We start from the raw sequence: 13,694 nt of genomic DNA on the forward strand, positions 1-13,694 counted from the left end.
TAAATTATCGAAGCTTTCATTTTTATTTTTTCAAACTTCTTTAATTTTAATCGTTCTCGAGTATTTCCATCGTATCGCTCACCCAACAATGTAATTTTCGTCCGAGAATATTTTTAACATCGATTTTGAATATAAACTAAAACTTTCGGAAGGTAAAGACAAGATTCCCTTAATGACGTTGTAGAAAATTGGGTTATTTCATTCTTAGCAATAAATTGCAATAATATAGAGATGGCTTTTATATCTATTATTCCGAAATCTTTCACATCTCCGGTTGATCTATCCGATCGAACAAAGGCACAATCTGTCGAAGAACTGTCACCTCGGTAGATATAACGAATAAAGAAGCTAGGGCAGCAGAATTTTTCAGTATAGCATATGTGTCTTGCTCTGAACAAACAACCTTTTTCGCTAGTCCTATAGAGGACTTTCTATTTTAATGATGTGGAATTTGAAAGACGGGAGTGCAGAAGAGAACGAAACATATTTTCTCTGTCTGAGAACGACAGAAGAGGCTACTGCTCTTCAGTCTAAAGGAGAAGGAGGGGGAATCAATAAAAATACAGAGTGGTTTCTAGTGATCGATCGCTGGGATTCGAACGTGTTTTCCATACTGGCCAGCAGGGGACGTATGGTCCAGACGCGGCTCCTAGCTTTTACGACCAGTCCACCTCTATTTCCATTTAAATGGAGTCTAAATAGTTACCGTTGCATGAAACTCGGTTCCGTCAAGATATCGAAATCGAGATAAGAACAGGAGATTGTCTTTAATTATTTTCTTGCCGCCATCTTGAATGGTTGTAAAAATGGTAATGAAGTAACAAACGACGATTTTATGTGAGTGTAACTGTTGTGTAATTAAAGTTTTGCTGACTTACCCCTTTCGAGCGGCGAAATTACTATGACTTCGCTTCAATCGGGTCTATCAACTAGGAACTAAATGCCACATCATCAAACTAAGTTGTTTGGAAAGATTTTGGGCGCAGTTGGGAATTTTCCAGCCATCCTCTTACGATTTTGATGAGGAAATAAAGCCGTGGGGATGCTGACTAACAATCAACAATTTTTACCAATTTATCGGAGATTCTCTTGTCTTAAACTCTTATTTTCTCAAATAAATCGCACACAAAACATAGCTAATTAATTATTAAAATAATTAAAATTTCAGTTTTTTTTTCATAAATGTGGGATTAACATTTTCTTTTCTTCCAAAGAATTTAATTTTAAAAATAAATAAATATTTCCATATAATTGTACAAAATCATATTAATAAATAGGAAAAATTAATTTCCCACGAGAATAGAAAAACGAATTATTATAAAATATAAGATTATAAAGAGTATATTGTTGACTTAAATACGGAATGAACGTACGATTGTATGGGAATAATTTAATTTTTGACAAAACAATATCTTTACCGAAACAATCTTCAATATATGTAGGCCTATGCAATAAATTCTCCATGCTTACTACTTTTTGAATATGGATATTTCTTTTCGTCTTATTACTTTTTTCTTGTGTATAGAGAAGATACACAATTTATAAGCTATACTTTTCACTGTCATTTGAGTATTATTATATATAGGCCTATATTTGTGGAATAGACAATTTATAAAAATATATCTTTACTAATTTTTAACAGAAAGTAATCTATCATAAAATTAATGAAATAAAAAGATATAAGTTATATTCAGATTTTTTAATACTAATTTAACTTAGCGATAAGATGTGAAATGAGTAATTCGCGTCTTCTAATTTTAATCTAGGAATTCTTTTCCATTTACTAATTTGTTGGAAATGGAGTGACAGGTTATAAATTCCATTTAGAGAACATTTATAAAAAGCTAATAAGAATCATATTTAATTACGTAAAGTTTTCTATATCTTTAAAAATTGATATTCATATATCCAAAATGTCAAGCGTAGTTATTTACAACATTTAGTAATGTCAACAAGAACAGAAACAAATTGTCTAACATTTATCTCTTCAAAAAGTGTCAATGACAAAAGAGCGTATGTCTCAATGTAAAGCATTTTGTCATGTTTCAAATGTTACAACTTTGCAATTTCTTTCATTTACTAAGTGATAAATATTGGCGCTTTGGACGTGAGTATAATTGGCAAGTGACGGACGATGGTTCTGATCTGGAGTGACAGTGACCGAAGACCATTGCTCTCCTTTTTTCCGTTTCCTTAATCTGTATTGTCTATGCATGTCGCAAACAAATCGCTCAACTACAGAGATACTTGTTAAAAATATGATTTCTAACTGCAAAGTTACAGTGTCAACGTCTGTAAAATTTTGTTAAAATGATGGATAGTATTATACAACGTATCGCCTTTATGCTAAACCCATTTAGTAAATTCCGTCTGTTTGATATATGACCGTCTGTTTTTTACTTAATTACGTCTCCTTTCTACAGTACCCTACTCAAATTAAATGCTTGTTACTGTAACTTTCCAATTTTAAACTTTCATTCCGAATTATAGTATAATTAGTATTAGCGATTTTCTTTTTTAAAAACGCTTTCTGCCTATTTAAAAGTAGATGATTCCTAATGGTAAATGGAAAACTTCAATTATATCCCTCGGAAAACTTTGTTTCTATGTGTCAGAAGCGCTACGTTCGCGATTTATCAATATTATCTTTTGTTCTAGCCAGAGAGCATCCCTCGGACACACGCTTTGATTAATGGACACACACTAACATGATCTGGTCTAACTCCGACAACTAACTCCACCAATACGCTATTTACTTAAAAAATGCAATTTTATGCTCCAAACTCTACATTAATATCGTTTTTTTTCCTCGCACCTTAATAACTGCCATCCTGTTTTTTCCAGTTTTCCTCAAAACTTCAATAGTATCCAACCGATATCGCATCACCTGTCTTACTTTCAATCTGTTACAGGTAATGAAACATCTTTGTCCAAGTATATTGGAAACTTTTTGGGAGTGTTTGTGACATTATTGACGGTTTTAAGGTTTTTCTCTATCCGGATATTTGTCGTAGCGTCAAATATTTCGCTTGGATAGCTCATAAGAAGAAACTGGTCAAAAGGATAAAACAAACAATGAAGTTCTGCACCTTGGCGACTTAAGTCTACAGAGACTCCATAACTCATATAATACCGATATATTATTTATATATAAAAATTTTCCATTAAATTTTATTATTTTTTAATAATAACCGAGCTTTTCTTTCTTTTTTAATCTATCATTCTTTAGTTGGAAAAGCGGGAGATAGTTTATTTGTCAACCGCAAATTGCGTTAAAGTGCAGTCAAGTAAAACAATTTAGGAGTCAGACCTATTAGTCACTAGAAAACTGTTTCGAGATGGAACTGACAGCTTACATACACCAATGAAATTGTTTAATGATCTAGAAAAAAGAAACTCTTGCTGAAATAAAGGATGTATCTCTCCATATAACTGAATTTTCAAGAAAATATCATTTTTTCCCCCTTTGTTTTGTTTTATCTTCGTTAGTTTCTATAATTAAAAGACAGACCAAAAATTACGATTTATGACAAAACGGAGGCTATTTTTTAGTACACCTACCGAATACCAGATGGCAGTATCAACAGAGGCCTTTGACTTTATTTTAAAATCTGTCAAAAGATGGCGCCTCTAAAAAATGTAAATTATTTTTGTCGTAAAAAATTCTTTTTCTTTTTTTTCTAATGCTTTCGGGTAACGATTACATATTAAAATTTTACTTAAGGCGGTATTAAAAAATTGTTTACGAAATCTTCAACACGAAGAATAATAACACATTTAACTATTTGAAAGGTCTATTTGTCAAGTAACGAATTTTTTAATGCATTTTATTAAAATAAAAAATTTAATTGATAAGTGTCGTTAGCTATTATTACTACTGCATAACATATTAATAAAGTGCGTTACGCAGCTGTAACAAAAATAAATAAAAAAACAGAGATAATATTAATATAAAAATACAACTTCATAAAAGTTTTGAAAAACTTTTAAAGCACTTATTATTAATTAAATTAATATATAAAAAATTTGAAATATTAAATGAATTTTATGTACAGTACTTAACTCCCCCCTCTCAACGCACGTGCATCCTCAACACTAGTCTAACAGTTCCCTCTAGTATCATGAATCTACACTAAAAGGCATTTAATTTTTATTATACTCGTTTACAAATAAATAAATATAAGTTATACTTAAAAACCAGAAATATATTTTTTTTTCTACAGTTACTAATGAAGTGGAGTATAAAAAGTTATTTTTTAATTATGTTTATTATTTAAATCTGATACTTTGAAAAGACCTTTAAAGATTTAGATATCGAGTTCTGTTGAAGAAAAAAAAGAAGAAGGGGGAAGCACAGAGAGAGAGAGTGTGTGTGTGTGTCTGAAATGCATTAAAGAAAATCGGAAAAAGTTAAAAACAGAACGTAATTCCATCCGTACAGTTCATCAATTAAAGGGGAAGCCGGTAGGAAAAGGGAAAAAAACTGTTTAAAAAATATGTCGGTCCACGTGTTTTACTAAAAGCGTGATGCATTGCCATCAGGTTGACTGCTTCCTCTTTGTAAAAAGAGTGTGGATGACTGAAGTAATGTTTGATATGAGCGACAGAGGGTGAAATTATCGCTTGTAATACGATCGGGTCAGGACAGTTGCTGTAATGACGACAAAGACTCGTCGCTTGATATCCATTGTTATATAGAGAGGGTGTAATTTCTAGCATGAAAAATTACACGGGATGACAGCGCCATCACTATCATTAAAGTTAACAAGAGGGAAAATTTACATTATCTGGTCGGAAACAAATCTTCACAAATTGTACCTTTTACAAAACAGTGGATAATCGGGTATCTACTTTCCACTCTAGAGCATTGTCTCATATTAAAAAACCATTGATAGAGAGAAATCCATGAAGATGGGAGGCGATGAGAAAACATACACTTCGTGTTTTCGCTATCTCTTCATCAATTATCTTAGAAATACCACCAAGTTGTAACTATTCTTGCTTCTTTTTTTATTGAATATGCATACATGTGTTTCATCGCCTGTTTTTTCTCTTCTGTCTTGTTGATGTCAAATTGTTCTCTGGGTGTTAGTTTTTGTTGAGAAATTATAAGAAAACTGATGGAAAAGTTGTCAAAAAACATTTTCTTACGAAAATAATTGAATTTTTGTATTGTAATGGTAAGTTTAACGCAAAATTTCGAATGAGAGTTAGGGGGTTGGGCGTGGTCGTGCCGGCAAATTACTGTACGTATCTGTAGAAATTAGCATTGATCTTGCGAGAAATGATTTTTTTAAACAGTTTAATGATCGAAAGTTCACGCCGAGGGTGTTGGAGTCCGGAATGACTTGATTTTTTCAACTTTTGTTAAAAGTTTTCGTTATAGTTGAGCACCGAGACAAAATTTCATTAGTTTTCCGTTGAAAAAACTCCTCCAGTCATAATTTTCTCTCTTAAACCTTTCTTGACATTTCATTCATGGCAGAGTAGAATCTATGCATAAATAATACAATAAAGACCCCCATTGTAAAAAAAAATGCTTAAGTGAGGGGAATTCGGTGACAGCACTGTCATTGTTATAAAAAGAAAGCATGGAATATTTTACAAAATTAACTTTAATATAATGACATTGCTAAATCTCCGAATCCAGCCGTATCAAAAATACAGGAATTAAATTCATATATATCTGCGTCCACTTTCTTTTATAAGGGGGATATTTTTTAGTCTGTGCAGCCTCCTGGCACGCTTTATCCTTCCACAAGAAGGCATTATCGTTTCGTTAAGTCCGCGATCATTTTTTCCCCCTAAGCGCAGTAGGTAATAGAAAATGATTATTAAAAAGCTGGTAATAATTCATCCCAGCTATTTATTGTGGCGGTGGAAGAAAAGGGGTGAGCTAGGACATTGTAAGCTCAATGGACTAAGCTGCGACTCGATGTTTAAGAGCGCACAGTCAATCAATGCCATACAAGTGTCACTGCATCTGATTAAGCAGTCTTCGCTCCATATCCGGCTGCGGACGCTCGATGACAAAGACAGGATCACTCTAGACTCTTTTTATTCCTCACAGGAAATGATACTTTAAGGGATTGTTCATTTTTATTCATTGTATTAAATGGAATATTTAGGGTATTAGATGTCATTTAAGTACTGCTACTGATGAGAAGATAAAGCTGGAGTTTGCCAAATGTGAAGAGGCATGATTAAGGAAAGAAAAATATGAAACTCGCTTTTTATGGCTTCTCTTAAATCTCTCTGTATTGAAAAATAAATTGTGATAATGTCCAAGGGTGGCATTGTTTAAAAACTTGCGGTGCTGTGCCATCGATAAAGTCGTGGCACGGAAAAAAATCCATTATGAAGACAGATATTGCATTTTTAACTATTCATGCTTACTTACGAGGATATAAAACTTTCGCCTGTAATTAATAATATAGTAATTACCTAGCGTCGGGGCCGGCAAGGCTAATGCTGATTTATGTAAATCCGTATTTAGTTTAATATCAAAAATATAGTCAAATCTCTTCTTCATTATAAATTTATCCACACAGGAAATTGTTTTTCTTTTTTAAATAAAACTCCTATAAAACTTTATCATCATTTAAGTAATATATATTAATGATAAGTGCGATTAATTTGTTTACCAGCAAAATCAAAATCGATTACAAATTTTTAAGCATGTGATTTTTTTTCAATTGATTAAATCTGTATGAAACTGTTTCAGTTATCACGTACTGTACATTTCTTACAAAGTGAACAATATAAAAATATGTGTATTTTTAATATTACAATAGTTTTACAGTGCGAAGAAACTTGCTTGTACAGTAATTTATTTATTTTTTTTTTTTTAAAGGCATGAATAGAAAATCGCGGAAAAAAATTCAAATTTAAAATTGGGTGAAGAATATATTTGTCTAAAATGATATATGCTAATTAATTATTAACATATACAGTAATGATTTATAAATGGATAACAAGACCGAACTTAGCATAGTTTACATGCTACTTTTGGGTCTTGTTATCCAAAAAAATTGCAGATAGAACTAACATTCTGGCAAGTGCGTCTGAAATAAATGCTGTTGCTGCTAGTGTCGTAGGATATTTTATTTAATATTTTAAAATATACTTAAATGTTTACATTAGACATATAAATTTATTTTTATGTAGATAGTGGCCAACAAGCAAATCCTTGCTATTAGTCCAGGAAAATTTCCACTTGTAGAGGCCTACACATTGTGTAACTAGTAACAGATATATGAAATAATCATTTGCTTAGATTTACCAACAAATGCTTTAAGAATGATGGTACACATCCTTGAATAATCGATGCATCAGTCCTTACAAATACTATTCTAATGATACACCACTTGGTTTAACTTATATCTCGTGGAATTTATTATTGGCTATTTAAGAATTAAATCTACAGTATTTTAAGTATCGATATGATTTTAAACATAAGTTGGTATCGTAAACATATACTTTTCGTATGTAACTTTTACAATAATAAAGTGATATGTATATAACGTACTGTACTTGAAAGCAGTGTTTTCGTTTGTCTACCTATCTAACTAGTGTTACCATCCGTCCGGTTTTCACCCGGACAGTCCGGGAATCAACTCACTGTCCTGATGAACTATTAATTTTGTCCGGGAATATCGTGCGCAACCTGTCGCCCCCTTTTTTTGCTCGTACGATTCGTATTCGTATACGTCTCCAACATCCAATAGAGCTAAGTCATTTGTAGTTGTTTTTACTTAATTTAGTTACCTTACTCCTACCCAAGTCTCCCTAGTCCCTAACTGTAACTGATTTAGAACCGGCATGCACTGTACGTTATTCTTCGCATTGCAAAATGACATTCCTGTTCGAACAAACCTCACCTGCCGTCGGTCAGCGATTTTGGAAAGGTGGCAACATTATGTCTAACCAGAATCACAATGAAAACAGACACTGATGAGGGAGAGAGCCAATACATCTGGGATCAATCCATCCATGGAAATCATCTTAGACAGACTACCAGATATATATATTATATAGATAAACGGTAAAAAGGAGTAAAAATACAAGTGGTGTGGCGTGTATTCTTTACGAGTATTCTAAGACGAAACCAGGAAGCCGGAATAAAACCGTTAAAATATTTATACTATAATAGAGTATGCGATCGTAATATTTGATTCTTTCATGTATATTGGGAAGACCTAGCTTGAACCTTGCAACTTTTGGACTGTTAGTAAACGGTAGATTACTTAGTTTATTTAACAATAAATATATCTTATCGAGTTCTCTCAAAATTTTATTGAGAAGAGAAAGGGTAGCCATAGACCAAATCGGTAGGCAACAATCAATAATAGATTGTAAGTTCGCAAAAAAAAAAAAAAAAAGATCGTAAAACAGATTTAGATGAGATAGGTTTGCAAAAATACCATAAAATACCTCTACGAATTGCTAGTGATTTAACGATTTTATCGACATGAAAATGAAAAGTTAATCTATTGTCAAATATAATGCCAAGATCATTTAGGAACAGACATATTCCAGAATATTGGCATCAATGATAAAGGGGAAGGTTCCGAATCAACGAGAAGCATATGACTACGATTTTATTAATGTTGATTTTAAGGTTTGCCTTTGCAAATTAGGTTGATCAGATTGAAGAACTGCTGGATCATGGTTAATCAGTTTTATATCATCGGCGTAAGTAATAACAGTGAACCTGATTCGGTTAAGTAATTGATCAATGTAAACGGAGAAAAAATAGGCCACTAAGGATCGATCCTTGTTGAACGCTGCAGATAGGTGGAAAGTCGAGAAATTCAGTCATTTAGTCTAATTTTAAAAGAACGGGCTAAGAAATAATTATTCAACTAAGAATGGATCAATGTCAAAGTGTTCACCGAGTGAGGAAAGATGGATATTTGGAAGAACGGAGTCAAAAGCTTCAGAAATGTCTATGTATACGACATAAGTGCACGTTTCTTTTCGAAAATTTCGAGAATTATGGATACGGTATCTAGTAAATTTGTGGTTGTTGAACGATGTCTATGTTTGGAAGTGATCGGAACATAAATTTCACAGTATATACATATTTCAAAGATTTTTTAACATGGCGGATAATAATGCAATACATCTGAATTAATTTTTGTCTTTTTTATGTACAGCTTTAATCGTTGAAGAATACCATTGTTTAGGGACGTGGCTGGATTGCAAAAATGTGGAAAACAGATTTGATAAGACAACGGCTACTATGGGTTTTAATTTTTATAGAAAGTTGCAGGGATTTTATCTGGACTAAAATTAGAAAGATTTAAGGTATCGATTGCTTCTTTAATTTCAGAAAGAAAAAATAATAATAATGATGGTAGGTAAAGGTATGTAAGGAGAGTGGAATGAAGTTTGATTATCATCGTTCATTTTTTTTTAATTCATGTAAAGTGTTGTATAATATTTCGTATGATTTTTGTGTCAACAAAATTTCAGTGTTCTTGACAATATAATAATCATTGCAATATTTTTTTATTTACTTCTAAAATCGAAATCGATAATACATTTTTAATCTTAGAAATGCACATGATTCTTATCATAATAGAGAATTACAATGCATTTTATTATCAGAATCTTTACAAAGATATTACCCGACATTTTTTTCATTGTACAGAGCTATAAACATAAAAAGTTCTTATTCAAATTATAGTTTTATCATTTGTAATTAAAAATGTTAATAAAATATTTCAAAACCTTCACATATTCTTTTTACTTGATTTTAGCTTAATCGTGTTACACAGGATTAATTTACATCGAATCAATAATTAACGATTTTTATTAACTTCAAACTCGAAACGGATCTTCAACAAATAATCGAACACTACTTTAATGAAAGGTTTTTTCGGAGCTGGCGGAGTTGTTGTTGTTGTAGGTTCAACCGTTGTTGTTGGTTCGGGTGTCGTTGGTGATGTTGCTGTTGTTGTTTGAGATGGTGTAGTTGGTTTAGTTAGTTTAGTTGGTGTAGTTGGTGTTGTATGATATGTTGTTGGTGATGCTGTATGTCTTGTTTCTTTTTTTAGAGTTTTAGGAGGACTAGAACTTAAAACAGCAAGATCCTCATTTGAAACAGCCATAGGTGAACCGGCAGTATATTCGAAAGTCTTACTTTTCGGAAGAAATTTCCAAAAATTACGTGCTGATTCAATAGCTTTACGTTTCAGTAGTAGATCTTTTATTGAAGCACATTCTATTGTTGCAACTACATAAAAAATAACGAAATATATATATATATAATGAACACACTGTAAAGATTGTCATTGACAATTAATAAACCCCGAAATATTTGTACATACCTATTATAATTAGAAGAATAAAAGGCTTCATTTTGTAGACGAAAGGAAAGGTTCTTTTAACATCAAACTTCTCTCAGCTGAATGAATCTGCTTATAAGTGACAGTCGTTGATTTATCTACTAGAGGAATTTGAACTGTAGATAGATGATGCGATAAATGAATATTTATGTAGAAGAATAGAATAAAATTATTTATCGAATAATAGATAATAGAAATTCATTAAACTGTTGTTATTTTTTCAGTTTTTAAATTGGATTCACTCGTGGAGATATTTTAAAATGAAACGTTGTATTCGTCTCTAGCAACAAATCTTCATATTTGAATTATTTTTTTTTTCTAATATTTTGTGTTGCTTTGTTGTTATTTTTCAGAATGAATGAAGGTTATTTTTAAAAACGCACAAGAATTTTGTTGAAAAGTAGCTTTTGTTAAGCATCATAAAAATGATATTGCTGAAGTGTATGATATGCAAAAAATTAATTATTTAAAAATAAAGTGTAGGTTGTATTTAAGTGCGAATTGCCTTTTCTTTTGCAATCTGTCATGTGAACAATAGTTATTTATCTAGAATCAGATTGCATTATTTATATCTGTATCCGAAATCTTTCCCATGAAAAACTCTGCTAGAGCAAGTCTTCTTAAACTTTTTCCATTATCCACCCCTTTTTGCTCGCGAACATTTTACGCGCCCTTGGGTATATATACGTGTGTATATATATACACGTATATATACCCAAGGGCGCGTAAAATGTTAGCGTATAAATGGTAGTTAAGTGTATGTATATATATTAGTGATGTAACGAATATTCGGTTACTATTCGGTATTCGGCCTATTTTTCACTATTCGTCCGAATACCGAATATCTAAAAGCAGGAGTAATAAATAACAAAAACACGGTAAATTAATCATTTTGTTATTTAGATTTAATGTTATCGAGTTAGTGTTGTTTGTTTATATTTATTTATAACTTGTAACATGCACAAAATAAAAAAGAAAATAATATTAGTCACATGTATTCACAATTTATAATTACAAAGATCAGCACACGTACACGTCTATCGTTGGAGAATCCTCGCACATCTGAGGGTCTGACCCTGCCTATCCTTCTTTTTAAGCGCTCGTCTTTGCTCTTCCCTTTCTCTTTCCTCTATCGCTCTAATCCATGTATGCCTGTGCATACATCATAATACGCGCTCACGATACTTTCGATTCGTCACTTTTCCGTCGTAGAGTTCCCATTTTACAATTACGTGACTCAGCCTGGTGATAACGGAGAAAAGAGACAGATAGGACGTCGATATAAGTCACAGTTATGATTTCACAGATTCGAGACAGCTTGATAGCCCGAACGGCCCCAGGCTTTCGCCCGTGCACGCTAAGTGACTTTCATTACAAGCATTTAGCTTTCCGAAGTCTATGACAACAATTGTTTGGCATTGACGGCCGCGAATTTCGTGCCAATAAGCTGCCTCGACTTGTTCGATTATGTTATCAACTCAATTTCATATTTATTTTCACATTTTCACTTCGCGGTCCTTCTCTGTTCTTTTTCCGTTATTTACACGTGTAGGTCATTTCATTGTTATACACATTTGATATCATTGTTTATCACATACTTCCATGATACTCTTGTCTGTCCGCTACAACTGCCAAGAATTAACGCGATTGGCGAAGAGTAGTGACAGCGGGCCAATAGAGAGCAGGATCCTTGCCATAATGCGGTTTGCGCGGCAATTTTCGTACGTGCGTTAATCGAGCCGAATAGTTTGGCCGAATATTCGGCTATTCGGCCTCGCTCCTTTCCGAATATTCGGTATTCGGCCTCAGGCCGAATATACTATTCATTACAACACTAATATATATATATACATACACTTAACTACCATTTATTAAGACAAAGGCAAATTTGCACACTAATGAGAGGATGTGCTTGTTTATATTTGCATAAAGTTAAACCTTGGCTGTGTATTTGATACTGCAGGACATCAACGTTTTTCAGAGACGATCGATATTTTGATTTTGCAATAGTCGATGGTAGTGGCGTTTCATGACATTTGATGATAGAGAAGCTGTGTTTCTGTAAGAAGCTGACTTCCAGGGGCAATCATAATTGGGCGTCAGTGATGGTCTAGGCCCTCTAGGGTCCATTCGTATTCGCTTGTTCGATAAGCCAGAAAAACAGTAGACTTCTCTAAATGTATTTTTACTATCACAATTGCATTCCTAATCGCTAGCCACGATATAAGGGCTACAATTATAATTTTATTTCATCAATTACAATTGATGAAATAAAATGTGTGGTGGATGTACAAAATACCTGGATACCTGGTACAAAATATTCTTCAATTGTATGAATATACTTTTAAAGAAAATTATAATTAAATATAGCTTTGTAAAGAAACGTAGATTAAAATAACATAAAATCTTTACTTTTTAAAATCTTAAAACAATCCACTTAGTCAAATAGCTCCCTATGAGTGGCTAATAGATGAAATCAGAGACGCCTGGTAGGGGTGCAGTGCGGGCTGCTAAGTCCCGACGGTGCCGATACCGGTCAATGTCAAATGCCTGTTTCGTCGCATCTCACAATATACCTCAAAGGATGTGAAAGGGTTGCTGTAAATTTTAAACGTTTCTCGACATAGCTGTAAAAATCTAAATATGTAAAACTTAATAGATTGTCTGTCATTTGTTTTCTAACTAATTCGTTTTAGGACCAGGTGTAGACGGAAATTTCCAAACTTACATTTCCAAACTACAATTCACTCACTCTCATTGAACTGGAAAAATTTCTGTCTATATTACGTCTAATATTACGAAGAAATTAGTCCCCACTGTACTCGGCTAGTGATTGGTTAAGGAATATAAATTCTAAAGCTTTTTTTTTTTTGTACCTTGTGCGTCTCATTTATTACATTTTTTTAAATATTCTTTTCGTTCTGTGGGCACTAAGAGGGCCTCTTATAGCAGGTCCATTATGGGTTCGGCCAGGCCCACAATGGGACAACCGGGTGATGGACGGGGCCCGACATATCCGAACGGACCACCCCCCGAAAAATTCCTGGGGATTTCTTGACCCGTCCGGATCGATCCCGGGTTCCTCAGAGCTGTAGGCTGCCACCTTGACCTCTGGGCCATCCGGCCGGATTCATTACAGTTACTTTATGTGACCGCAGGGGCGGCACCTCTTTGGCGCCCTGTCAGGATGACACCACTGTGTCTTGTAACAGACACAGAAAAAAAAATTTAGTGGCCGTTACTTTTGGTTACGCGAACGGTCGCGGTTGTGGACTTTTAGTTCCGGGATGGAGGCGTAACGAGAGAATCAGAGGAATTACACTCTACATAATCTATACATAA

General features: G+C 33.2%; 1 protein-coding gene across 1 annotated transcript; it reads right to left on the bottom strand.

Moving 5' to 3' along the window:
- Nucleotides 1-9,277: 9,277 nt before the first annotated feature.
- On the bottom strand, nucleotides 9,278-10,487 carry LOC111618271 (integumentary mucin A.1-like). The gene is made up of 2 exons (XM_023359767.1): nucleotides 10,335-10,487; nucleotides 9,278-10,240 (listed from the first exon to the last, which is right to left on the bottom strand). Exons 1-2 carry the CDS (start codon nucleotides 10,363-10,365, stop codon nucleotides 9,807-9,809), a joined length of 465 nt encoding a protein of 154 aa, XP_023215535.1. The 5' UTR covers nucleotides 10,366-10,487; the 3' UTR covers nucleotides 9,278-9,806.
- Nucleotides 10,488-13,694: the final 3,207 nt, after the last annotated feature.

Source organism: Centruroides sculpturatus, unplaced genomic scaffold (genome assembly GCF_000671375.1).
Source record: "Centruroides sculpturatus isolate CEXI.00-Female unplaced genomic scaffold, Cexi_2.0 scaffold83, whole genome shotgun sequence".
Taxonomy (NCBI): Eukaryota; Metazoa; Arthropoda; class Arachnida; order Scorpiones; family Buthidae; genus Centruroides; species Centruroides sculpturatus.

Excerpts from the sequence above, each read along its gene's own strand:
- LOC111618271 (XM_023359767.1), bottom strand. The coding sequence starts at position 10,365 with ATGAAGCCTTTTATTCTTCTAATTATAATAG. Across the intron at positions 10,241-10,334 it reads TATTCTTCTAATTATAATAG|TTGCAACAATAGAATGTGCT; the intron begins GTATGTACAAAT and ends TTTTTTATGTAG.